General features: G+C 41.7%; 1 protein-coding gene and 1 long non-coding RNA gene across 4 annotated transcripts in view; one reads left to right on the forward strand and one right to left on the reverse strand.

Moving 5' to 3' along the window:
- The window catches only part of Rnf216 (ring finger protein 216), a 122,611-nt gene that overhangs the window by 86,262 nt on the left and 10,910 nt on the right, over window positions 1-25,439 (reverse strand). For 2 of the 3 annotated variants that reach the window (XM_020165568.2, XM_074075495.1), the window contains exons 3-7: window positions 22,287-23,144; window positions 21,104-21,180; window positions 16,566-16,668; window positions 15,235-15,399; window positions 7,182-7,296 (exon numbers count right to left, since the gene is read on the reverse strand). In XM_020165568.2, the coding sequence (XP_020021157.1) occupies window positions 7,182-7,296; window positions 15,235-15,399; window positions 16,566-16,668; window positions 21,104-21,180; window positions 22,287-23,144 (1,318 nt within the window). The remainder of the gene's footprint in view (window positions 1-7,181; window positions 7,297-15,234; window positions 15,400-16,565; window positions 16,669-21,103; window positions 21,181-22,286; window positions 23,145-25,439) is intronic. The other variant, XM_074075494.1, reaches the window with a different exon arrangement.
- Window positions 1-25,439, forward strand: part of LOC141423973 (uncharacterized) — a 39,188-nt gene that overhangs the window by 2,954 nt on the left and 10,795 nt on the right. Inside the window, exon 2 of the long non-coding RNA XR_012448739.1 lies at window positions 24,221-24,292. This is a non-coding gene — a long non-coding RNA (uncharacterized lncRNA). The remainder of the gene's footprint in view (window positions 1-24,220; window positions 24,293-25,439) is intronic.

Below are 25,439 nucleotides of genomic sequence, written 5' to 3' on the forward strand. Positions count from 1 at the left end.
GCCACTCCCAGTCTTCTGGGATAAAGCCTCCACTTGCCCCCAGAAGCCCATTTATGATTTCCTGTAACACATTCTGCTGCTGGAGACTGCTCATTGCCACTTCTAACCCGTTGTGCACCTTTTGGCTTGTGTGCTCCAACCGAAAGCCTCCCCCTACCCTGACTGTACTGCACTGGGTGACTATATATTTTATTGCCCATTCTACCAATGACGTTGGGTTTACACTTACGGGTTGCTACTATGAAAAGAGTGGCTTGTAGCTGTCTCTTGGACAATCTGCAATTCAACTGGGTATACAGAAAGGAAAGGAAGTGCCAAATCATGGGATATGCTTACTGTAGAAGATAATGCCAGTTTTCCAAAGTGGTTTCCAATTTATATGCTCATCCTACCAGCAGTGTATGCAGTGCTCCACATCCTTGCTGACACCTGATATCATCAGTTTTTTGTTTTAGCTATTCTGGTAGGTACAAATGCACTGTATATATGCTTTTTAAATTTTAACTTTTGAAAATCTTTTTAATCTTTTAACTTTTGAAAACCTGAAAGTATAGTGCCTGGAACTTACTATGTAGCTCAGGCTGGCTTTGACTTGCAACTTTCCTGCCTCAGCTTCCCTAGTGCTAGGATTATAGGTGTGTGTCACCATGTCCAACAATAAATAACATTTAGAATAAAAGATAGCAGAATAACAAACACCAGATAATGTAGCTCTATTTCTTGTGGGTTTTTTTTTTTTTGGCGGTACTGGGGTTTGAACTCAAGGCCTCACACTTGCTAGGCAGGGGCTCTACCACTTGAGCCACTCCACCAGTCCTGTTTCTTGTGTTGATCTGGTTATTTATATGTTCTACAAAACTGTTTTCACCCAGATTTTCAACTTGCTCACCAGTTTGTTCCTGGTAATCTCTTTTGATATGAACAGTATTTACTGTATCTGGTATACATTCTCCTTTTGTCTTATTCTCAGTAGGTTTTCCAAAATGTAAACTTTTTATTTAGAAAACCAGTTTTTGGTTTTCTGAGAGTACTAAAGCACAGTGTACAGTGTAGAGAGAAGGTCTTTTTTTTTTCATTCTTTTGCGGTATTGGTGCTTGAATTAAGGGCCTTTACCTTGGACCACTTCACCAGCCCTTTTGGGTGATGGGTTTTTTCCAGATAGGGTCTTGCAAACTATTTGCCCAGGCTGGCTTTGAACTGTGATCCTCCTGATCTCTGCCTCTTAAGTAGCTGGGATTATAGGCGTGAGCCACTGGTGCCCAGCTGATTCATCAGGGTTAGAATCCAAGACCAGCCGCTCAATGGCTGTGCAATGTTTGGCAAGTTACTTAGCCCTTCTATGCTTCAGCTTTTTCATCTGTAAAATGATGGTAATAGCATACTTAACTCATAATACTATTTGAAGCATAAATGAAATAATCCATGTAAAACACTTAGAAAAGTGTCTAGTATATACTAAGTGCTCAATAAATATTAGTTCCTAACATCATTTCCAATTAAATATTTTAAATTCATTTTTGCCTTTTGTTTGGTGGTACTGAGGTTTGAACTCAGGACCTTGAACTCAGGGCTAGAAAGGTGTTATACACTTAAGCCACTCTGCCAGCCCAATTTTTATTCTCAAGTGCAAAAAAATATTTTCCTGTTTTTACCCAGTTCTTTTAAATTATGGTTTTATCAGGTTAAAGTCAAAACATTTATTTAATAACTCCTTTATTTTAAAATTAAATGTAGTTAAGTCCACAGATTTCATTCTTCTTTTCCTGCATATTATGAAGCTTTTGTTTTTTCTTTTGAGACAGGGTTTCACTATGTAGGACAGGCTGGCCTGGAACTCAAGATCCTCCTGCCTCAACCTCCCAAGTTCTGGGATTATAAATGTGCACCACCACGCCTGGCTTCTGCAGCCTGAGCTTTTATGCAGTATTTGAAAGGAATTAAACTTTGCGATAACTGCAGATTCACATCAAGTTGCAAGGTATACAGAGATACTACATATGCCTCATTTCCCTGAGTGGTAACAACGTGCAGAATCAGTCAGTATGAACTACACTGTGACAGTCCAGATACACACTTCCACCATGAGGGTCCCTGCTCCCTTGACAGCTGCACCTTTGCTCCTTCCTATCAGTACCTTTTTCTTAATCCCTGCCAAGCACTCATCTGCTTTTCATTTTTGTAATTTCATCATTTCAAGAATGTTAAACAAATCATACAGTGTATCAGCTTTTGGGATTAACTGTTTTACTCAGCAAAGTCTTATGAAGATATATTCAGGTTTTCCCCCCATTACTGAACAGTGGTCTGTAGTATAGATATGTCATTGTTTAGCCAGGGCATTTGGGCTGTTGCCACTTGGAGTTATTCTGAATAAAGCTGCCATCATGTATGCATAGGCTTTTTTTGTGGCGGTAAGTTTCCATTTTTCTGGTGTAAGTACTCAGGAGTGAAACTGTTGAGTCATATTTAGTTGTATGCTTGCTTATTTCCTTTAAGAAACTGTCAAAATGTATTCCATGGCTTTCCACTTCTCCTAGCAATATGAGTGATCCAGTTTCTCAGCATCCTCACTGGTATTGGGTGTCATCACTTATTTTAGCTAGTGTACAGTGTCACGTCGTCGCTGTGCTTTTTATCTGCTTTTACTGACTCGCCAGTGATACGGAACTTCTTTTTATATTTGCCATGTGTATGTTCTCTGGTAGTATGTCTATCTTTTCCCATTTTCTAACTGGATTTGCTCATTGTTCTACTGCTGCATTGGGAGGGTTCCATGTTCTGGTACTGGTCCTCTACCAGAGACGTGGCTCACAAATATTTTCTCCTGGTACGTTCCCTGTCTTTTCACTTTGAAAAGATCTTGCACAGATCACAAGGTTTGAATCGTGACACGGTCAAATCTAAGAGTTCTGCCTGGCCCTGCATCATGAAGACTTCTTCTGTCTCTTCGCGGCGTGGTTCAGTTTTAAGGTGTGCGATGTGGTTTAACGTCTGTTTGTTTGGGCCTGTGGATATCCATTTGCTTTAACACTGTTTGTTTAAACGGTTACCTTTCCTCCAGTGAATTGCTTTCCCACCTTTGTACAAAATCAGTAGGGCACTCAAGTGCCCATCAACTAATGAATGGATAAATAAAATTAAATCCATGAAATAAAAAGGCAACGGCAATAAAAAGGAGTGAAACACTGATATACACTGTACAGATGAACCTTGAGAACATTTTGCTAAATGAAAAAGGCCAGTCACAAAAGACTATGCAGGGTATGATTACATTTTTATGCAATGTGCAGAACAGGCAAATCCATAGAGACAGGAATTGGGGTAGCAGGGACTGGGGGGACCTAGGGGTAAATAGCTAGCGACTGCTAATAGGTTCAAGATTCCTCTCTTGGATGATGAAAATGCTCTAACATTTGTAAAGCCAGGTGTGGGTGGCGCACATCTGCAATTCCAGCACTTAGGAGGCTGAGGCAGGAGGATTGTGAGTTCAAGGCCAACCTGGGCTACATAGTCAGACCCTGTCTCAAAAAAACAAAATAAAGGGCTGGTGGAGTGGCTCAAGCACTAAGAGTGCCTGCTTCACAAGTGTGAGGCTTTGAGTTCAAACCACAGTGCCATAAAAAAAAGAAAATTAGTCTGATGATGATCATGCAACTGTAAATATACTAAACATAGAACTGTGCATGTAAAACTATTTCTCAATAAACCGGCACTTGCGTGGGTTCAGTTTTGGGGTCTCTATTGTGTTCCACTAATGTAAATGTGTCTTTCTGCCAACACCAGAGTCTAGACGACTGACTGCAGGTCCATACTAAGCCTTCTCAGGTAGACCGAGTCTTGCCACTTGAGTTTTTTTATTTTCTTTCCCAAAATTGTATAAGTTCTTCTAATTCCTTGCTTTCCTGTATAAGTTTTAGAGTAAATTTGCCTATATTTACAAAAAAATTCTATTGGGATTTTGAAGAAAACTGCATTAAACCTGTCCATCAGTTTGGAGAGCAATGGCATCTTAACTATGTCGAGTCTTCCAGTCCACAAGCACAGTAAATCACCACTTGTTTAGTTTTAATTCTTTCTATCAGCATTTTCTATCAGACAAGTCCTTCACATGCTTTATTAGGTTTCCAAGTGATTTTTGGAAAAGGTTGTCAATGGTACTGAATTTTTAATTTTGGTTTCCACATGATCATTTCTAAAATCACAAATGCACTTGTTTTGTAGGTAAAGCTTCTATTCTGAAACCTTGCTAAACTCATTTATTAGCTCTCGGAGTTTTCTGGGATTCTTTGGAGTTTCCTAGGTACATAATCATGTCATCTGCATACACAGCTGTATTTCTTTCTTCTTTACGACCTGTATCTTTTATTTCCTTTCTTTTCTTTTTTGAGACAAGGTCTCATTATGTAGCCCAGGCTAGCCTCAAATGCGTGATCCTCCTGCCTCAGTTTCCTGTGTGCTGGAACTACAGGTATGAACCACATACCCAGCTCTTTTATTTCCGTTACTGTACTGGCTAGAACCTCCAGTACTATGCGAATAGAGAGCATCATACTTGTTCCTGAGATGGAAAACAAGACAAGCATGTTGTCTGTTCACTTGCCTTGCTCCCTCTCAACTATATGTCTGTACCACGAGTGGAAATTCCTGATATCAGCAATTTCTAGCTCCTCTTTTTCTCTTGGTCAGCTTTGCTAGAGGTGGATGATAAGTTATATTTTTACTGATGTTCAGTTTATATCCAAATGCTAGGCATACTTTTCATGAGATGACTGTGCAGTGGTCAGCATGTAAGACCAAAAAGGAACAGAGGGAGAAACCCATCTCTGGGCCTCCCAATGCATAGTTCAAACACAGTGCTTAAATGGAAAACAAGCTGAACAGGTGAAAAAATAAGATTCTGGACAGACAAGGGACTCTTAGCTTGTGTGCTTAGAAGAAGCTACCAAGGCTATCAGGGCTGTGCACACGTGGCTCACAGCTATCATTCCAGCTACTCAGGAGGCAGAGATCAGGAGGACTGGGGTTTAAAGCCAGCCTGGGCAAAAGAGTTTGCAAGACCCTATCTTGTAAAAAAAAACCCATCACAGAAAAGGTGTGGCTCAAGGTGTAGGCCCTGAGTTCAAACCCTAGTACTGAAAAAAAAAAAAAAAAAAAGCTATCAAGAAAGGGTAAGCGTGAGCATAAAAATTCTAAATTATGAACATAGGTAAAATGTATTTTCCATTCCATATTTCTAGTGACCTTAAAGATTATTTAATAAATACAATTTAAGAACAAGTAAAAATCAGGTGTAATAGTCCACACCTGTAATCCCGGTACTTGGGAGGTAAAGGCAGGACAATTATGAGTTCAAGGTCTGTCTGGGTTACATATCAAGTTCCAGGCCGGCCTAAGGTACACAGTGAGACCCTGTCTCAAAAACAAAACAAAACACCCAGAAGTTATCTAAATAAATGGTTCTACTCAAAACAATGGGATTAAAATGAATAGACAAAAAAAAAAAAAAAAAAAAAAGCAAGACATCCAAGATTGAGAGAGAGACATGTAACTTGATAACAGCGTCTGAAAAGGACCAAGGCTACTGCGAGCCAATAGAGGAACATGCTTTCATTTTAAAAGCTCAGGTGACAGGCTTCATGATCCGAAATACAGAATCTCGATGTCAGTGTTGTCTCTATAGAGCAGACCTCATCTAAGTATGAGGCACAGTCTTAGAACCATAAACTTTCGCAGTCAAACTGAAGAGCAAGAGAAGGACCTCAGGACCAAGAGGAGGCAACGTATGTTAAGTGTTTGCAAATTCAAGACCTGCAACCATGGAAGGAAACTTCAAGAAGGCATATTTTGAGCTGGGTGCCAGTGACTCACGCCTGTAATCCTAGCTACTAGGGAGGTTGAGATTGGGAAAATAGCAGTTTGAAGTCAGCCCAGGCAAAATATTCACGAGACTGCATCTCCAAAATAACCAGAGCAAAATGGACTGGAGGTGTGGTTCAAGCAGTAGAGCGCCTGCTTTGCAAGTGCAAAGCCCTGAGTTCAAACCCCAGAGTCTCTCTCTCTCTCTCTCTCTCTCTCTCTCTCTCTCTCTCTCTCTCTCTCTCTCTCTCTCTCTCTCTCACTCACACACACACACACACACACACACACACACACACACACACACACACAGTGTATTCTGGCTTGATACAAAGAACTTTGTAAAGGGCAGTGCTAACTAACAAGGGGGTGGGGCATCTTGCAAAATAGACTTTCCTTCCTCTACCACTGCATGCCAGAGACAGAGACCTCAACTACATCTCAGGGCTGCTTGCTCTAAATTGTGGGTAATTAAGCTGAATGAAAACCACCCACATATTGTCCCCACTTTCTTACTCTGCTAGAGACTAGTGATAAGGACACGTTGGGGGCACTGACCCATAGCCTAGCAGAGAGACCTCTGGAGTCACAGCTTAGAATTTGAGCAGCTAGACTCTGAGGAATTACTTTCCAACTCTATAGCTACTTTATGGAGTTTCCACTTAGTTATCCTTGAAATCAAGTTTTGTCAGTTAGTATGGATATAACAGAAGACAAACAGGAGGGGGAAAAAAAAAAGAAAATATTCCTTTTTGTGACACAGCCTACAGAAAAAGGTGGAATGAATTCTTTCTTGGATACACACAACTCAGGTGAAATCTGTTACAAAATTCAAAAAGTCTACCCTTTTGGGGGACCTGACCTGAAGTAATCTCTCTGGAAGGGCCTTTACCAGTTATTTCCTCCATAAAAGTAGTAGAGTCTTAAGAAAATCATGTGCTATTGACCACACTCTTGGTGTGTAGGCCACCCCACTATGGTACACAGTCAGTCACTAGTCTAGTTGGTTGGTACTAACAACACAGCTGATTCTCATCCAACCTTTAAGACTACTTTTTTTTTTTCTCAAGCTTAATAGCATCCCTACCTGTCCACCACACAAAATTTTCCTACCCTAATATACCCTAATCTGGAAGGAGGAAGCCAATGACTATAGCCACTTTTGACCAACTGTGATGTGCTATCAAAATAGTCCTTGTCAGTCACTCCTTAGCCCTGTCCAGACCTCATAAGCAGCCAGTACCATGAGTGCCTCAGTAACCATGCGGAAGGGGAAAGCTTAGACTGCAGCTTCACACACCATCAGTCATACTCCGCTCATTACCTTGTTCAAATTTGAAATCTATGTAAGAATACTGATTCATTTCTTTCCTCTTTTTCCTTTTTCCACTGGTTTCTGGTGAGAGCTCCTGCCATTTTTTAATGGCATCAGAAAAGGCCTAAAATTGAGAAATGGAAAGGTTACTTACCACTGTAAATGAAAATAAGAATAAGCAAAAAAATCTGTAAGTCACAGCTTCACTCAGTGTTGGCTCCCTCCCTTGCATGGCTCACCAAAAGCAGGTAGTGGCAAAGTAAATAAGTAGCATTCCATTGTTTTCATTGTCTAGAACTTTCTGAAACTATGACAGTGGCAGAAACAAATGCTTACTGACAGGTTCGAGGGTCACAAAAGAAAATAAAAGCCGTCAAGCTGTCCTGACATGACACTGCTGGTGCAGGGAACATCCAGGCACCTCTCTCATGGGTCTCCACCCCCATGTTCCTCCTCTCTCTTTCCTTGCACCTACATCCCGCACTTCCTACTGCACGCTAGAGTTCAAAACCTTTGTCAGTGCTCAGCCCTTTTCTTCCAACCCTTCAGCTTCTTCCTCTTCCTGATTTCTTAGATCTTTGCAAACAGTATTTAAATGTGCTCAAGTGTTTGCTATCTCAGAAAGAGAACCTCTTCCCTCCCTGATCTCATTCTCCCTTCAGCTGTCAGTCCCTCTCTTCTGCTCTGCTTTGTAGTCAAAGTTACCCCCTACTATTGTTTCAACACTTCTACTTCCCAGCCATTGGCATTGAGCTCTTCAACCTCTGGGGGCCCAGCTTATTAGTCTACTACCTCCATTTGGGTCCTCATCTCACTCCACCTCTTAGTAGTAGTTAGCAATGTCAATACTCCATTCTGTCTTCCTCCATCCTCTCTGCCTAAACCTCCTTACTATAAGTACCTTATCCAGTTGTGGTTGCCTTTCATATACCGACTCTCAAAATCCTATCTCCATCAAGGGAGAGAGTGCCTGCCTAGCAAGCCTGAGACCCTTGAGTTCAATGCCCAGCACTGAAAAAAAAAAAAAAATCTATCTCCAGCCCATATTTCCAGTACTCTTTGTCCACTCTACCACCCAATGGATTGTTTTTACTTGGCTGTCTCACAGGCACTACTCCGCATGTTGGCACTTCAATGTTTCCCAGACTGAATTCACGATTCTTTCCCTGCAAATCAGTTCTTTTATAGTATTCCTCACTCCAGCAAGTGACATTACTGTCTTCTTCCATGCCTCTTCTTCACCTAACTACTACTGAGGACCATAATGAGATGTTGTGTGCTCAAGTGTTTTCTTTTCGAGTCCTTGTCACAACAATGATGAAATAGCTATTTGTTTGCTTCTCTAATTCACTGGAGCCCCTGGAGGATAAGGAATGTCACCACAGCTCATGGTGCATCCCTAGCATCCTGCAGTTTCCTCATAGCACTTACTTGGGGATAAGTAATTAGGATATGTGTGTCTCAGAGGAAGGTGGCTAATAAACACTGGGAATCTGTTCATCTTGGAGAAACAACTATACATCCCTGAGTTGAAGTAACAAAAGGAAACACACATTTGAGCTATGAAGGCAGAAGGCTCACCTTTTCACCTGAACCTTCCTATTCCCTGTCTCATAATTCTCAACAATCTTCTGAGGTTGGCATTATTTACTTTACAGGGGAGGAAAGCAAGGATTAGAGAAAAAGGACTTGCCCCAAGTCACACCTCAGCAAAAGCTAGGATTTGCATTCAGTGCAGTCTCAGAACTAAAGCTTCTCACTTTGATACTACCTTGTCTTCCAGACAGACCAGAGACACTCCACCACAAACTAGCCTATGGCAACTTCCATGGTGCTATCTTCCTGACCAAGGCATTCCCTGGCTGAGAAACACAGCTTTTTGCTTTTTACTACTTTTTTCTGGAATTCCCAACCCCTAGGCACCAGTCTTTGTTTGTTGTTACATTTTTGTTTTCAGCTCCAAGACTACTAATATTTATTAAGTTTTATCTTAATAAAACTTGACCCTTTAACTAGGGCTGTTTGCAAAAATCCAGGAAAAAACCCAGATGACAGTTATCACACTTTGCATTTTACAAATGAGACAATTAAAGCAGAGGTGTCATTTATCAGCAATGGCACTGGAATGTGAACTCACAGCTTCTGAATGATGGTTTTGTAACCCTGTAAAGGTCCTGGATGAGAAGCCTAAGTGGGGCATTATTCCATTTAAATACTATTTCTAGATAGCAAGGGAAAAGTTCCACACAATATGAACATAAACTGGTACTAGTTAGGATACTGTACCATTTAAAATGTACAGAAATTAAGAGTCTCCAAGATCCTACTTTACTATTTGTAATTATCACCTCTCTGTCTCTTTTTTTTTTTTTTGCAGTGCTGGGGTTTGAACTCAGGGCCTACACCTTGAATCACTCCACCAGCCCTTTTGTGTGTGTGCGCGCGCGTTGGGTATTTTCGTGATAGGGTCTCTCGAATACCCAGGCTGGCTTTGAACAGAGATCCTCCTGATCTCTGCCTCTTGAGTAGCTGGGATTAGAGATGTGAGCACCGATGCCTAGCATAATCATGACTTCTGTTACTATTGACTAAAAGTCTAAGTGGCCAGACAGAATCATGATGAGAACTCCTTCTGAGACCTGCTAGTCTATGCATGGCACCCTGGTTACTCTTTCTGCCCTCATGGCCTTTGTACACACCGTTGCTCTAGAGAAAGCATATTTCCCATAATACTCTGCTCATATGACCTCTTTTCTTCCCTACTGCTCTCATGGTTTGATTCACCTGCTTTTAGACTGCTCATTACACTGTCTCAATCGTTTCTCCCCATCTCTTCAACCAATCCAAAAGCTGCTTTAAAAGGAGGGCACTTTGTGTCCTACCATTTTTCCTCCTTCCCCGAAGGGCTGGGGATGGAACCCAGGGAAAAAGAGTTAGCAAGCAGTAAACAGTCGGGCACGTGGTGACCTGCTGTTGCCCCAGCTCTGAAGGCAAGCCTGGGCATGAATGTGGGCATGAGCATGATGCTCTGCTCAAAGAAGAACCTAACGTAAAAAGGCCTGGGGGCCCGGCCCAAGTGCCAGAGTGTCTGCTAGCAAGTACAAGGTCCTGAGTTCAAACCCCGGCAACCGCAAAAAACAAGTGTGGACTTTCTCCCTTAAGCTTGTTCACATTTACAGCCACTCAGGTAAGTGTTCTGTGTCAAGGACACAGTCTGGTAGGATTTTAGGAGACCTGGGACAATGGCTGAAGTGGCTTTAAGAAATAATGGAAATACTACAATGTTGATGCCATAAAGGCTGAGGAGACACCCTAGAGCCTGCTCCACCTATGAGAGACCGAGCGATGTGGAAGGAGAAATCCAGAAGCCTGGGATGGGGATGGGATGTGTGTGGAGACCTGAAGAATGACCCCCTTAGAGAACAGAAGTTAAAGAGTGGGTTAAAAAAGAGGCTCCATTGGTATTAAGCTCCAAAAGGGGAGGGGCCTTGTACTGTTCTTAGGATATTCATGGTACATGGACCGAGGCAGACAATCAACAAAATGAGTAAGAGGCAGTCACATCTGTGGCAGAATTATGCAGAAAAAATTGGAGGGGAGAGCTGGGGGAGTGGTTTAAGCGGTATAGTGCCTGCCTAGCAATCAGGAGGCCCTGAGTTCAAACTCCCCTGAAAAAAAAGTTGGAGGGAAAATAATTTTCAACCCAGTGGAGCTTTCAGTCAAGCGTGAGTATGCAAACCAAGATAGACAGCTGTAGATCTAAAATGCAGGAGAAAGCCAGGAGACAGACGAAGGGACATTACAAGATGAAGGAAAAAGTAGGTGTCAGGATGACAGCTGTGTGCCAAAAGCAGGGAACAGTCTGGACAGCCTGGAGTGGAAAGGACAGGTCGCATGAATTGCAGGAGGAATCAACAGCTGTGACAATCTGTAGACCTGGGTGTGAGCTGTTCACCATGGAAACATTTAGCCTAAGAGTCAAGAAATCAAATCAAAACAAAACAGCTGACAGCCAAAGCAAATAAAAACACGGGGGCAATTAATTTTAATTCCAAGAAAGTCAGAACATTCAAGAAAGGACACATCATATACATTATTTGCCCTAGCAGTGAACACTCCCTTAGTTTGTAACAGAAAACCCTGCAAACAGATTTAACAAAAAATGTGTATATTGAAAAGATGAGCCTATGTATGTGTGTATATAAGATCTAGGGTCTCTACTATCATGAGAGAAAGCTACAATTAATTTTCAGAGCTGAATCATCAAACAAGCTGAGAAAAATGGAAGCAAATTCTTATAGGTAAAAAAGCTAAGAACAGGCTCTGGAGAGGAGAGGAAGAGGCTAAAGAAGGGGCTTGCAGCCTGCCATTTAAAAGATTACAAACCAATATTTTAGCAATACTTGCAGTATTTGGTTTCTTAACCATAGTAATGAATTGTCAAAAAAAATACACACTCATTTTCAAAAGTATCTGCTCCTACAAATTTAAGGCTTTACCAGTTCCCTCCAGTTTACAAGTCATTCATTAAAAACACTTAGCACTGAGGCAGGCTTTTTGTCCAGCTTTATAACCAGAAAAATGAAAAGCCCTAGAAATCCTGCTGCTTGCACTAGGATCCCCAAGAAGTCTGTCCATAGGAGACGTACATAACAAGCTAAAACACTAATAGTGTATACACACAGGTCTTTTGCCATCTGGACCTCCACATCAGAGATGAGAAACTGGCCAGAGTAGACACTCTGTGATTATCAATCAGTCCTCTCTTGGTGACAGCCCTCTCTTGCTTGGATTCAGTGCTGCAAATCTAAGGTGGGTGAGTAACACCATCCTAAGCACCGGCTCTGTAGAGCAAGCACTACAAGCTTGACACTTGTTCCACAGCACACAGAAAGCAGTGTTCTGGGAAGGGAATTTGTTAGCTGAAACCTGCTACAACCTGGCACTGTGTTATGGCTTTACACGGTCATCTAGCTTTTCCTAGCAGCCATGTAAGACATCCTCCCTATACAGCAAGAAAACTGAAGCTCAGCAAGTTTAATATACTTGCTCAAGCCACAGACCAATGAGAGGCAGAATGGGGATTCAAATTCAAGGCAAAAGGAATAGATAATCAAACCTCTGTTTGTTTGATCAAGATTCAAGATCTAACAAGCAGTTTGAAGGAAATGTAGGGCAAACAGGGACCTATTAATGACACTATGGAGGTGCAGTCGGTGAAATCTAGACTGTTCAAACTTGTATGATAAATCCATTTTTTTTCAACAAATAAGCTACAAGAAAAAATAAAACAGGAAGGAGGAGTGAGATTACAAGAGACTTAAAAAAAACATGTCAACCAAGGGTACTAAACGGATTTTACCTGGAACCTGATACGGGCAAACAAGCTGTGAAAAGATTTCTGACATGTATGGAGAAACGTGCAGACTGGACATTGATGACGTCATTCTGAAGGGGTGATTATGGCATTCTGACTATGGTTTTTAAGACAATCTTTACATTGTAAATCTAAACACTAAAATATTTGAAGGTGGCAAAAAATGAAATGTTTACAATTTGTTATAAAACTGGGAAAGAGGAAAAGAGGCAGAGGTAGAGATTAAGCAAAGCTAAGCATGAACTGGGCATTGCTGAAGCTCAGTGATGGGTAAAAGGGTGTGTGTTACAAGACAACCTTTTCTTTTATATGTGTATTACATTTATAATACAAAGAGAAAAACAAGTCCAGAGAAGTGATCAGTTACACCTCAGGGCAGCACAGAGAGCGCTACTGGTGTAATTCAAAACCATTTTTGTGTGTGTTTCCTACACCCCCATCCACAGGACAGTCCCTGTCTTTAGGACAGAATTCTCTTGTACCACCTGCATATAAGGAAAAATCCTAAATTCTGATTGGCCACATCATGTTTTATCTTTTGCCTAAGATCATGTTCCCTTTAACACCCCTCAATTCAAACAATCTGGATTCATTCCATTTCAAAACACACAGAAATTTTCAAACTACCAATAAAATAAGCAGAAGGCTTTATGAAAAATGTAAAAAGACCAGGCCGAGTGTAGAGGCTCACACCTGTAATTCCAGCTACTCAGGAGGCAGAGATCAGGAGGACTGCAGTTTGAGGACAACCAGGGAAAACAGTTAGTGAGATACCCCCCCACCACCAATACTGGGATTTTAAACTCAGGGCCTCTTACTTGCTAGGTGTCCCATCACTTAAGCCTCACCTCTAGCCCTGAGACCTCATCTGAACCAGAAAGGTGGACATGGTGGTGCATGCCTGTAATCCTAGCTACACAAGATGTGTAAGTAGGGTAGTGCAGTATGGGGTTGGACCCAGGCAATAGCATGACCCTTTATTTGAAAAACAACTAAAGCAAAAGAGCTGGGGGCAGAGCTCAAGTGATACAGCACCTGACTAGCAAGCTCTGAGTTTAAACTAAACCCCAGTATCACCCAAAGAAAAAATCAAAACAAAACAAAAAAGCTCAGAAGCATTAGGAAAGGGGCAAGGAAGCCCTGCATGAGACTGGAGCAGTCAGTTCTTAAAGCAGATAAACTGTTCCCTAAGATCACATAATTAAAGCTGAAGGGAGATCAGATCATTTGGATAAATCCCCATTGTAAATTGCTTCAGGACTACAGTGGGTATACAGATGAGCCACAAAACCCTACAACCTCCTGCCCAAGTGGGCTGTGGAATGACTGGACCTTGGGGCACAGTTCTTTCCACTCTCCCAGGACAGGGACAGCACCCAGAGCCTCCCGCACACTAAGCACACCTCCCATCACTGAGCTACAGCCCCGGCCCTGCCTTTGCATCTGGGCAACTCTACAGCTCAGAGAAGGTATCAAGGAAGCGCGGGGCACTGAAGACACCAAGCAGAGCCTATGCATCAAAGGGTGCTTTCTGTCTTGCAGTCATTACTTGGTTATTAGTTTGGGGGAAGGTTCATTCACCTTTTTTTTTTTTCCTGGCTGCACTGGGGTTTGAACTCAGGGCCTTGTGCTTCCTAGCAGGTGCTTTACCATGTGAGTCATGCCCCCTGAACCACACCCCAGCCCTCATTCACTTTTCAATGACGGTACAGGTATTCCCTATCTTATAGAATGAAGAATGAGAGTCAGACACAGAAAGCACAAGTAACCCCTCAGAGTAATTTTACCAAAAATTAACCCACAATTAAAAGTTTGTTGACAGGTGCCTAAATCTTCTTTCTTGTCAGTCTGAGAATGGAAGATGCTTGGCCTACTCTCAGCATGGGCCACTTAAACCTCCGCCTCATCTGCCTTTAGGGAAGACCCAGGGGGTATTTTAACCATTAAAATAACTCCATGCTTGTCCTTTGGGGAAAAAAAATCAGTGTCTGCTGAGAATCCCAGGCACTTCAGCAGAAGAGGATTTTGAAACAGCATGAGCAGAAGAGGAATGAGCAATGGGTGCCGTCACTGTTCACACCATTCTGGTTGGCTGCTGGGATGGAACAAGAGCTGCACAGTGAGCCTCGCTAATGAGCATGCCTGCTACCTAGCAGTCAGTCACAGCACCCATCTAAGCCCCTGACAGGGACCCCCACATGCTGTCATATCTGGGGCCCTCCAGGAAAGTGTGGGAGCTGTCAGGAGCTGCCCATTCTCTCCTGAGGCAAAGTACCATCACTGGGCACCACTGTGTTCCCAGCTCCTTACAGACCTTACCTCAGGAATCTGAAAACTGAGTCACCTGGGGGATGGTTGTGTGACCTGTCCTAAGCAAACGCAAACCAGGGAGGAGCAGGATCAGTACACGCCTCTCATACTCCAGTTATCCTGCATCCCATGGTATAGCCTCTCACTCCCAGGTCTTTATAGTCAAACCAGAATTTCCCTGCTTCTAATCTAACATTTCTTCCTATCCAGTTCTTCCTGATCACAAACACTTTTGTCTGCTATCTTCACCCTGACAAACTCCTCAGCTCTTTGCTATCATAAACCATCCCAGTCTCTGAATGCTGAACTCTTCACTCTGTTATCAAAGGGAGAAGTCAACAGGTGTGACTCCACTGGGAAGACCACAGAGAGCACCTTTCTGGTGATTGCATAGTGTCCCTTGAGCTCATGCAGGGCCCACTTGATGTCCTGGCTGCTGAGCATTTTGAAGTCGGCCATCAGGAGGTCAGCAGCTTGGATGAAGCAGCGCTGGTCAAGAGGAGTCAATTTGGAATAGTCAAAAAAGTCCATTTTAGGCAACTGAAATGAGACAGAGCACAAAATTAGAAGCCAACAGAACATTCCCCCATGAGGGACAATCATTTAAAGAATTACATATTACAGAAAATAATCACATTTGTTCTCCTAATTACTCTAAAGGAGGTATCCACCCCTGTAACAAATAGTGGATCGGGGAGGTTAAACAACCTGTCTGGAGTTGGCAGACCCGTTCTACTAGTCAGAACTAGTAATATAGCTGGGATTTGAACTCAATGTTTTAGCCATTTTCTTTCCTCAAAATGTTTAGAAAAAGAAATCAATTCCCTCCTTCCCCCAGCACAGCACATGTAAAAGAGGTAGTCAAAAGATCTTTTGGAGTAGGAGGATCAAGTATTAGATCTTACTGTGGTGAGGGCTACACTGTACTTTCCTTTACCACATAACACACTGAATGCTAGCTTAGATGGCTCATGAAGACAATGACTAAAGGTCCGAAAAGGCAAACTTCACATTTCGATATGGCTTTGGCTACACGGATGTATGCACTGTACACAAATCTCACTGCAGGGAAAGCAACTCTAGGTGATCACACGCATGCTGACGTACTTACAGGGAAGTGCACCAACGCTTTCACAATTTACAATGAAGAGCATTACAATGAAAGACAGACTTGAAATGACCCAAGCATTGTATGCACATATGAATAATAAATAAATTAATTAATTAATAAAAAAAAAGAAAGACACGCTGGTAGACAGACTGGGCAGAGGTGTGGAAAAGCAGATACAGTGAAATTTTAATTGTTTAGTACTATGAGTCGAGGCATTCAGGTGATTAGTGTAGGATACTTCAACTTTTCTGTATGTTTGAAAATTTTATAATAGAATGTTTGAAAAATAAATAACTATTAAAATGATACAAAAAATCCTGACCAATTCTTGTTCCATTTTAGGAACTTGCTTTTTAGGATTAAAGACTTGATAGATTTACTTAGTTCTTTGTGGAAAAGGGAAGTGAAGAGCAATGATGAAAGAAAAGAGTTAAATACAGAATTTGAAGTGGTTCAGAGCGGCAGTTTCCACTGACGTGCTACCCTCTGAAACCCTATTTTCCCTTCTAGTCTTTCAAACCACCCTCAGCAAAGCACTTTTCCCTATAAAGATGACGAACAAGACAGAGCCGTTGCGGGTGCAGATGACACTTGCCTTTGTATCATCCTGGCTGGCAAGCAGACTGCTGCTGGGGTTGATAATGATTCTGTCTTCTCTCTTTGGATAATCTGGATTTTCCAGAAGAAAATTACAAAGTCTGCAAAAACACATGATGTTATTCTTGTACTGCTCCCAAATCTCACAACTGCCCATTGATTGGGTCAAATGCAGTGTTTGAAAATACAGTCCCTAGTGACACAGGACAACCAGCTCATTAAGAAATTAAGATGTGCTGGCCAAATTGGGGTGTGCCTCTAATCCCAGATATTAGGAGACTGAGGCTGGGGGATCTTGAATTCTAGGCCAACCTAGGCTATGTATGTAGCAACACCCCGTCTCGAGTAAAAAGAAACAAAACAAGAAGATAAAATCATTGTAAAAAAGGAATTAACATGCTCACAGCCCAGAAAAACTAAACATAAACAAAAATATAATACTAGGTTTCATTTCAGCTTGCAATGAACATACTGACAAATGACAACTCCTCTGAAGTTTACCAATTAGTCGGGTGTTAATGTGAAGAGGTCACTGAAATTATTACAGGTTAAATGAATAAAATGGGAATATTTAGAAAAAAAGTAACTCTTCATTGTCAAGAAAACTAGGAACAAATAAGTAGGAAAAAGTCTACATTCACGTTCATAATTAAAAATAATTTGTGAGGAGATTTTGTCAGTACATAAGTGAAACAAAATCTACAATATTTTTATTTATTTTTTCTTTTTTCTGATCTGGGGTTTGAACTCAGGGCCTCAGGCTTGCTTGAGCCAGGCCCCTGTGTAATACTTTCTGTAGCCCTGTGGCATGCGCCTCCATGGGCTATGTGAGTTACACTCAGCTTATTTAGCTAGCTGCAGGACTCATGAACTGATGAACAGGCCATGTCTTCTTTGTTGCTGTTGTTTTGAGACAAGAGTCTTGATATGGAGTCTTGATATGTAGCCCAGGCTGGCCTGGCATTCAAGACATCCTCCTGCCTCAGTCTCCCGAGTGCTGGGATTACAGACGTGCATCATCACGCCTAGTTCAGACCATGTATTCTTATGATTTTATAACTAGCCTCGCCTCTTCACTGTGTTACTACTGAAATGCTTCAATAGCAAGGCTACGTGGAGTAAGTTAACACACACTCATGTGCCACCACCCAGGCTCTTCACTTGATGAGCACACCAAATCAGACAAATGTATTGCGGTGAACTGCAGTGCTAAGTGAGGCAGTCTGGGTGAGGTTCAGGAGCAGGGTAATCAGGGATTCCCTTCTTCTCCATCCTTCTTTTCCTTTTCCCTGTGATGTGTAGGATGGCTCCACTCCCTCCTCACTACCTCACTCCTAATTGTCACTTAACTCCCTTCTTAGTTCTTCCTTGTCTGATGTCTGCACTTAACAGTAAGGCAAACCTATCAGGAAGGGAACAGAGAAACACTGGTCCCCTGTAGCTCCTTTACTTGTAGGTCCAGCACAAGGACCTAAAGGGATGGCACACTAATGGTGATGATGAGCACAAGCCCTAGGATGTTAGCTTGCATGAGTCAATGTGCACTGCAGACCTCTGGGCAGACTCCACACTTGAGCAGAGGACGTTCAAGGCAGGCTGTGGTGGTGCAGCACTATAGGGGTGGGAAGAGCTCATAGTCTAACAGGATGATGGGAACACACAGCTGCTGGGCTGGGGATGTAGCTCAAGTGATTCAGTGCTTGTCTAGCAAGTGTCAGCTCCTAGGTTCAATACCCACAATCTAAGAAACAGCCAGGTGCCAGTGGATCCCAACTGTAATCCTAGCTACTCAGGAGGCTGAGATTGGGAGAATCGTGGTTCAAGGCCAGTTCAAGCAAACAGTTCATGAGACTCCACCTCTAAAATAACCAGAGCAAAATAACTGGACTGGAAGTACGGTTCAAGCAGTAGAGTGCCTGCTTTGCAAGTGCAAAACCCTGAGTTCAAAACCCCAATCTCACGGGGCGCTGGTGGCTCACACCTGTAATCCTAGCTACTCAGGAGGCAGAGATCAGGAGGACCCGGGTTCAAAGCCAGCCTAGGCAAATTGTATGTGATACCCTATTTTGAAAAACCCTTCACAAAAAAAGGGCTGGTAGAGTGGCTTAAGTTATAAGCCCTGAGTTCAAGCCCCGGTAACACACACACACACACACACACACACAAATCCCACAAAAAACAAAAAAATTAAAAAGTTTGTTATTGTAAGCTGGTTAGGGTGGCTCATGCCTGTAATTCCAGCTACTTGGAAGGTGCAGATCAAGTGGATTAAGGTTCCATGCTAGCCAAGGCAAAAAGTTAGCAAGACTCCCATCTCAATAAACAAGTTGGCATGGTGGTATGCAACTGTAATTTCAGCTAATTGGAAAGTATAGGTAGAAGGATCATAGTCTGAGGCCATCCCTGAGCAAAAAAATGAGACCCTATCTGAAAAATAACCTATAGCAACAAGGACAGGAGGTACAGCCAAATGGATGATCACTTGCCTAGCAAGTATGAGGCCCTGAATTCTAACCCCAGTACTAAAAGCAAAACAAAACAAAGCAAAAAAATAAATAAATAAAAGAAACACCAAGAAAAATCTTTTTCCATCCACTGTTAAAATGTTTTCATGTCAAGGTAAAACAGGATCAGGGTTTACAAGCAGATTTGAAACACAAAGATTGAGTTCTAAAATGATTTCTCTTTGAGAAGCTTAAATATGAACACGTGTTAAGTATTAATTTTTTTTTTTTTGTGCTACTGGGGTTTGAACACAGGGCCTACACCTTGAGCCACTCCGCCAGCCCTTTTTTGTGATGGGTTTTTTTCGAGATGGGGGTCTCTCGAACTATTTGCCTGGGCTGGTTTAGAACCACAATCTTCCTGATCTCTGCCTCCTGAGTAGCTGGGATTACAGCTGTGAGCCACTGGTGCCTAGCAATCTTAAGAATTTTTAAAAGAGCATGTTAATGTTTTTTAAAGGAAAAATCCTTATTTAAGAATGTCAGCTAATAATCCAGGTGATGGATATAGGGGTGTCCATCATATAATCTTTCAAATTTTTAAGGTCAAAATGGTGGAAAGAATACCAGTGATATTAAAAAAGAAGTGAGGGAGGTACTTTTATAAATTAAGAAGCTAAAGAGATAAATACATTAAGAAATATTGATTTGATCCTGGTTTAAAATCTGGTAACTGGCTGTCTCTGGATAGTGGTGGGATTACAAAAGGCCACCTCTGGCACCTAAGTGTCATTGTCCAAATTAGAAAAAAGTGCCTCTGTTGGACTGAGTAAGTGGAAAAGGGGCCTTCCCTCTCTGTCTTGATGGGGCACAGAACCACTTGCACCGTTGGCTGAGAAATGCAGAACACCTAGCTTTGAGAACAGGGGTTTAGTGTACTACCTCTTCTATTTAATTAAAAAATATCCAAGAAGTGACTGAAAGCATGGTTTGAGGACCTGCTTTGCAAGTGTGAAGCCCTGAGTTCAAATCCCAGTACTACAAAAAAAAAATCCTAAAAAGGCGAGGGTGGGCTCAAGTGTTAGAGTGCTTGCCTAGCAAGTACAATGCCCTCAGTTCAAATCCTACTACTGCCAAAAAAAAAAAATCTGTATTAACTGTGGATTTTTTTTTTGAGGCATCACTATGTAACCCAAGCTAGCCCTAAACTCGCAATCCTCCTTGCCTCAGTCTCCCAAGTGCTTGTATTGTGAGCATGCATCACCATGCCTAGTTTATTTTTCATTTTGAATTATTCACGATAATTTTATGTATTTTTAAAATTTATCACTTTTATAATAAAAACTAAAGAAAGCTTCCACATTTTTCTGTAAACAAGCAGTGTGGTTGCAGAATACCTTCTGTTAATACCATCAGAAAGAAAATGTTTTTTAACATCTTAACCAAACACACGCACTGTTAATGCCCACAAACAACTACACATCTTAATTCCATGCCCATGCATGATCTCAAAAGACCCAGAAACAGCTTGTCTCTGACTAACTTTGGAATTAGCAGGATCATTAAAAAGACATGGTGTTCTGTGAAATAAGCTAGTTAGACAAATGCAGCTGGGCGCTGGTGGCTCATGCCTGTAATCCCAGCTATTCAGGAAGCAGAGATCAGGAGGATCATGGTTCAAAGTCAGCCTGGGCAAACAGATCTCCAGTACTTATCTTGAAAAAACCTCCACAATAAAAAAAGGGCTGGTGGAGTGGCTCAAGGTGAAGGCCCTGAGTTCAAGCCCCAGTACCACAAAAAAAAAAAAAAAAAAAAAAAAAAAAAAAAAAAAAAAAAAAAAAAAGGACCAATGCAGGATGATTGCACTTACACGAGATACTAGAGTAATCAAACTCCTTGAGACAGAAAGAATGGTGGGTGCAGGGCTGGGGCTGGGAGAGGAGGGTAGAGAGGTAGCATTTAGGCTGCACAACAGTGTGGCTGTGCTAAACACCACTGAACTGTATACTTAGAAAAGATTAAAACAGCACATTCACTGTTATGTACATTTTACCACCATAAAAAGAGTAAAAGGGCATGACAGAATACTTACACATTCAAATCATAGTAACTCTTCAAATGAATTATCTCCTCAATATACCCATTTGCTACATCTGGAAACCTTGCTTCCTGGAAAGGAGTAAGGACAACATTCTGAGTCCGTTCACCACAGTGCTTTCGAATGGCAGAAACATATATAAGATGACTAAAGTCTAGAAACAGGCTGTAAAGCAGCTCTGTATGGCTTAATATACAGTCTTAGCTCCCAGCTCCACAGTCTACACAGAAGATTACTCTAGGAAGGTCCTAAAGGCCATCTGACTCTCTGTCCCATTTAGCATACCCAGTCTTCATTCTTTCAACAAATACTGAGCATCTCTGCCTAGTCCAAAGACATAAAGTAGAATCCCATACCTGACCCCAGGATGCTTACAACCTAGTGGGCTGGATGAAAAAATCAGGGTTAAAGAGACTAACTGGGGCTCGGGGGTGTGGCTCAAGTGGTAGAGCACACATCTAGTAAGCATGAGGCCCTGAGTTCATACCCCAGTATTGTATAAAACAAAACAAAAAAACAACCAACCAAAACACCTATACCTGTATTTAGCTGTGAGTATGGTTTAAGTGGTAGACGCCTGCCTCCCTGGCAAGATGAAGGCCTTGAGTTCAAACCAAAACAGAAACAGACTAATCAGAAGGCAAACAGCAGCTGACCCTGGACAAACAGCCTGCTTTACTCTTAACAGCCGTGGCCCAAAAGAACTGTGTGTGATGATGGAAACGCTCTCTTCTGTCTGTCATCAGTCTAATGTGTCTACTAAGAATAAACTGATTGATGCCACTGGAAACAGAATTTGAAACTTTGTCAGACATTTAAATGTAAATAGCCACGGGGGCTGGAGGCTGCCATAGTAGATAGTACAATTCTAGGCAATCCAATAAACTTGCTTTTAGGGTTTGAATTTGGAGTGAACTCGAGGCCTTTGAAAAAACTGAGGGGTTTGCAGGATGCCAGTGCCATGGTATGTAGCCAGCACCCAGAGGGCTTCCTGGAGGGTACAGATTAGGAATCTTGGTTCCATTTGTATTTCAGTTTCTCTTCTTTTATTCTACACGACTAGATATATATTACTTAGGAAAACGAAGTACACACAGGCATTTTAAAAATTCATTTTGTAAAGAAAGTCAGTATAGTGCCTACAATTATTCAAGTCACAATAAAAGATAAAACTTACTGTTTCTTTCACTAACAGCGTAATGAGTTCTTGATCGATCTCAGCAGGCTCTTGTTCCCATAGGTTTTCCAGATTGCCCTCCTGAGATCCCTCCAGGGGAAAGGCTGGCCCTGGCTCTTCATCGTCAGTTGCTAACTGTTGCTCTTCAAGTTCTCCAAGAGGATGGGCGGGCTGAGGAGAAGTAGGGCCTGGAATGCCGTCCTGCTGTGGTTCTGGTCTTGGAAAAGCTGGCCTTGGAAAATCTGGCTCTGGCAGGTCATGCTGAAACAGCAAGGGGCCCAGCTCTACTTCAGCATGCCGTTCCTGGGGAACAACCTGGTTTGTTATCTCCAGGGGTGGTTGGTTTAACGCCTGGAAGTAAGGATGGTCTAGCCAGTAGTCTTCTTCGATGGCCTGATCATCTACCAAGGCAGCTGATCCTCCAAGATTTGATAAGAGTTCTGACTCCGAGTCATCAGATGAGTGGTGCTGAATTTCCAAAGGATTACCTTCTGAGAAAAGAAGGCCACTTTCTTCCAATATGACGACTTTCTTCTCTGATCTGGGGTTGACAGTATCATTTGCTGTTTGATTATGGCTTGGTCCAGGTTTGGGTTCTCTTGCTGTTTGGCCACTTGACTTAGAGAATTCGGAGACTCCAGGAGGTCCGAGATCCAGAAATTCACTGTAGTCATCCTCAGAATCATCCTGTGCCCCAGAATCAAACAACGAGGTGTTATACACTGAAAAATAGCTGTTCTTATCTGATTCAAATGCTGCTCTAGACTTTTTAGGCCTTTCTTCTCCCAATCTTTTGAGATCTTGCCACTGGGCAGCTGGTTTGATGAGATTGGGTCGGGATGTCTGAGGTCTATTTGTCTAAGAAAAAATGAAATTTTAGTAATAATAATGATTCAATTTCTTTCTTATGTCTAGGACTCCTTATATACTTATACTGAGCTTCAAAGACTGGACAGAAAAGTAACAAATCCAAAAACATCCTCCCTTAACAAACCTGTTCTTCCCATTTAACAGTGAATGCGACTCCACTATATCGTCTTTAAGAACTGAAGTAGTCATTCACACCTAGACACTTAAGTTATAATTTAATTTCTGAGAGCAGTAAAACAGAATTAGTGGTAGAGGAAATAAAAGAATGCTAGCACACAGAGAAACAAGAAATGCTGAAGAAACATAAAAAGAATCTAGTTAGACAGGAGGAAGAAGTTTTGGGATACTTTTGCACAGTATGGTAGTAACAGATACCAATTATGTACTGTATGTTTCAAGTGAGAAGAAAGAATTTTGAAAGTTTTTGCCACAAAGAAATGATAAATAGGGAGATAAATATGATTATCTTTACTTAAACATTACCCAATGTATACCTGAATCAAACATTAAATGGACTACCATTAATATGCACAAATTTTGTTTTTACATAATACTTAAAAATAAAAAAGGGTTGGAGGCATGACTCAAGCATTAAGTGTGCCTGCCTAACAAGCATGAGGCCCTGAGTTCAAATTCCAGTGCTGCAAAAAAAAAAAAAAAAAGAATTTAAAATCTAAGTAATCAGCAAAATGAAAACTGAAACAAACTTTTTAGTGAAATAAAGTTCTCATACGTCAGGCACCAGTGGCTCATGCCTGTAATCCTAGAGACTTGGGAAGCAGAGATCAGGAGGAACGAGGTTCAAAGACAGCCTGGGCAAACAGTTCTGGAGACCCTATCTTGAAAAACCCTTCACAAAAAGGGCTGGCAGAGTGGCTCAAGGTGTAGGCCCTGAGTTCAAATCCCAGTATCACCACTACAAAAAAAAACCCCCACCTCTCATACTATCATTCACTACTAGTATTTAGGAAGCAATTTGGCTCTACTAATTAAAGTAAAAAATGTATATATGACCATTCAGGATCACTTTTTTAACCTATTCTACAAACCTTTCTGTATCTAAGGTTACTGCTGCACTGCTGGTAGCATAAACAGAAAAACTACAGTCAGTGTCAAGTTGGTCCCTAAGAGACTGGGTAAGTAAACTATTACATATCTGTTCAATAAAATAGTCTATAATTGCACTCTCTGCAAAAAAAAAAGGTAGCTCAGAATATTCTTAAATGAAAAGCTCACCAAGAAATGCCATTAAATGAAAAAAAAGAAAGTTCCAAAACAATACATATACAGAATCCTACTTATTAAAATAAAAACTTAAGACACAAAACCGTTTCTAAAAGTGTGTATACGTCCACATACATACACACATAAATTCTGCAGAGAAGAGCTAGAAGGATTCATGCCAGACTGTTGACAACAGCTCCTCTGAGATAATTCAGGGAAGGAGCCGGGGGAAGAGGAATGTTAGCTTTGCCACTCTTGTTTCCATCCCCGCAGTAAATACAATCAAGTGAATTTAAAAAATTGAAATGAATGCCCAGGTTTTAGGGAGTAGAATACTGGTGTGTCTGCTTCTTCTCTTCTGACAGAAAGGGAAGACAGTGAGTCACAGCATCAAGAATCTATTACAGATGACACTCTGTGTAAGGAGCTGCAGACTGTAGGCATGTGTACTGTACTGTGCTGGCAAAACCAATCCTCTTTTTTTTAGGACAATTGGGAATAGGGAGTAGGAGACTACCAGCTCTACCCGTTTGGCAGCAGGGAGGTTGTGAGGTTAGATTGAATGACACATCTCTGTGGAAGGCAAGCTGTCAGGGAGGCAGGATGGAGACAAGATGGAGCTGTGTGGAACTGGTAACTGCTGTCAGGAAGAAAGAAGTAAAGGCTAAACCAACATAGACACATGTGCACATACACCCCTACTCCTACCTCCACCCCCAGTTCCTGAGCTCTGCTGTTCAATTTAACTCCTGCAGAATTAGTCCAGAAAAACTTTACTGCGTTCACAGTTAAATAACAGTAAAAAAAAAACTGGCATAGAAATTATATAAATATAGCTAAATATTAAAAAAGAAGAAATGATAGATGAATAATATGTATTAGGAAATCAGTGGTATATAGCATATAAAACCTTGACAAACGCAGAACCAAAAAACAAGAGAAGCACTGGGTGGCAGTGGCTCACGCCTGTACTCAAGAGGCAGAAATCAGGAAGATCTGAGGTTTGAAGCCAGCTCCAGGCAAATAGTTCACAAGACCCTATCTGGAAAAAAAAAAACC

Source organism: Castor canadensis, chromosome 6 (assembly GCF_047511655.1).
Source record: "Castor canadensis chromosome 6, mCasCan1.hap1v2, whole genome shotgun sequence".
In the NCBI taxonomy this organism is placed as follows: domain Eukaryota; kingdom Metazoa; phylum Chordata; class Mammalia; order Rodentia; family Castoridae; genus Castor; species Castor canadensis.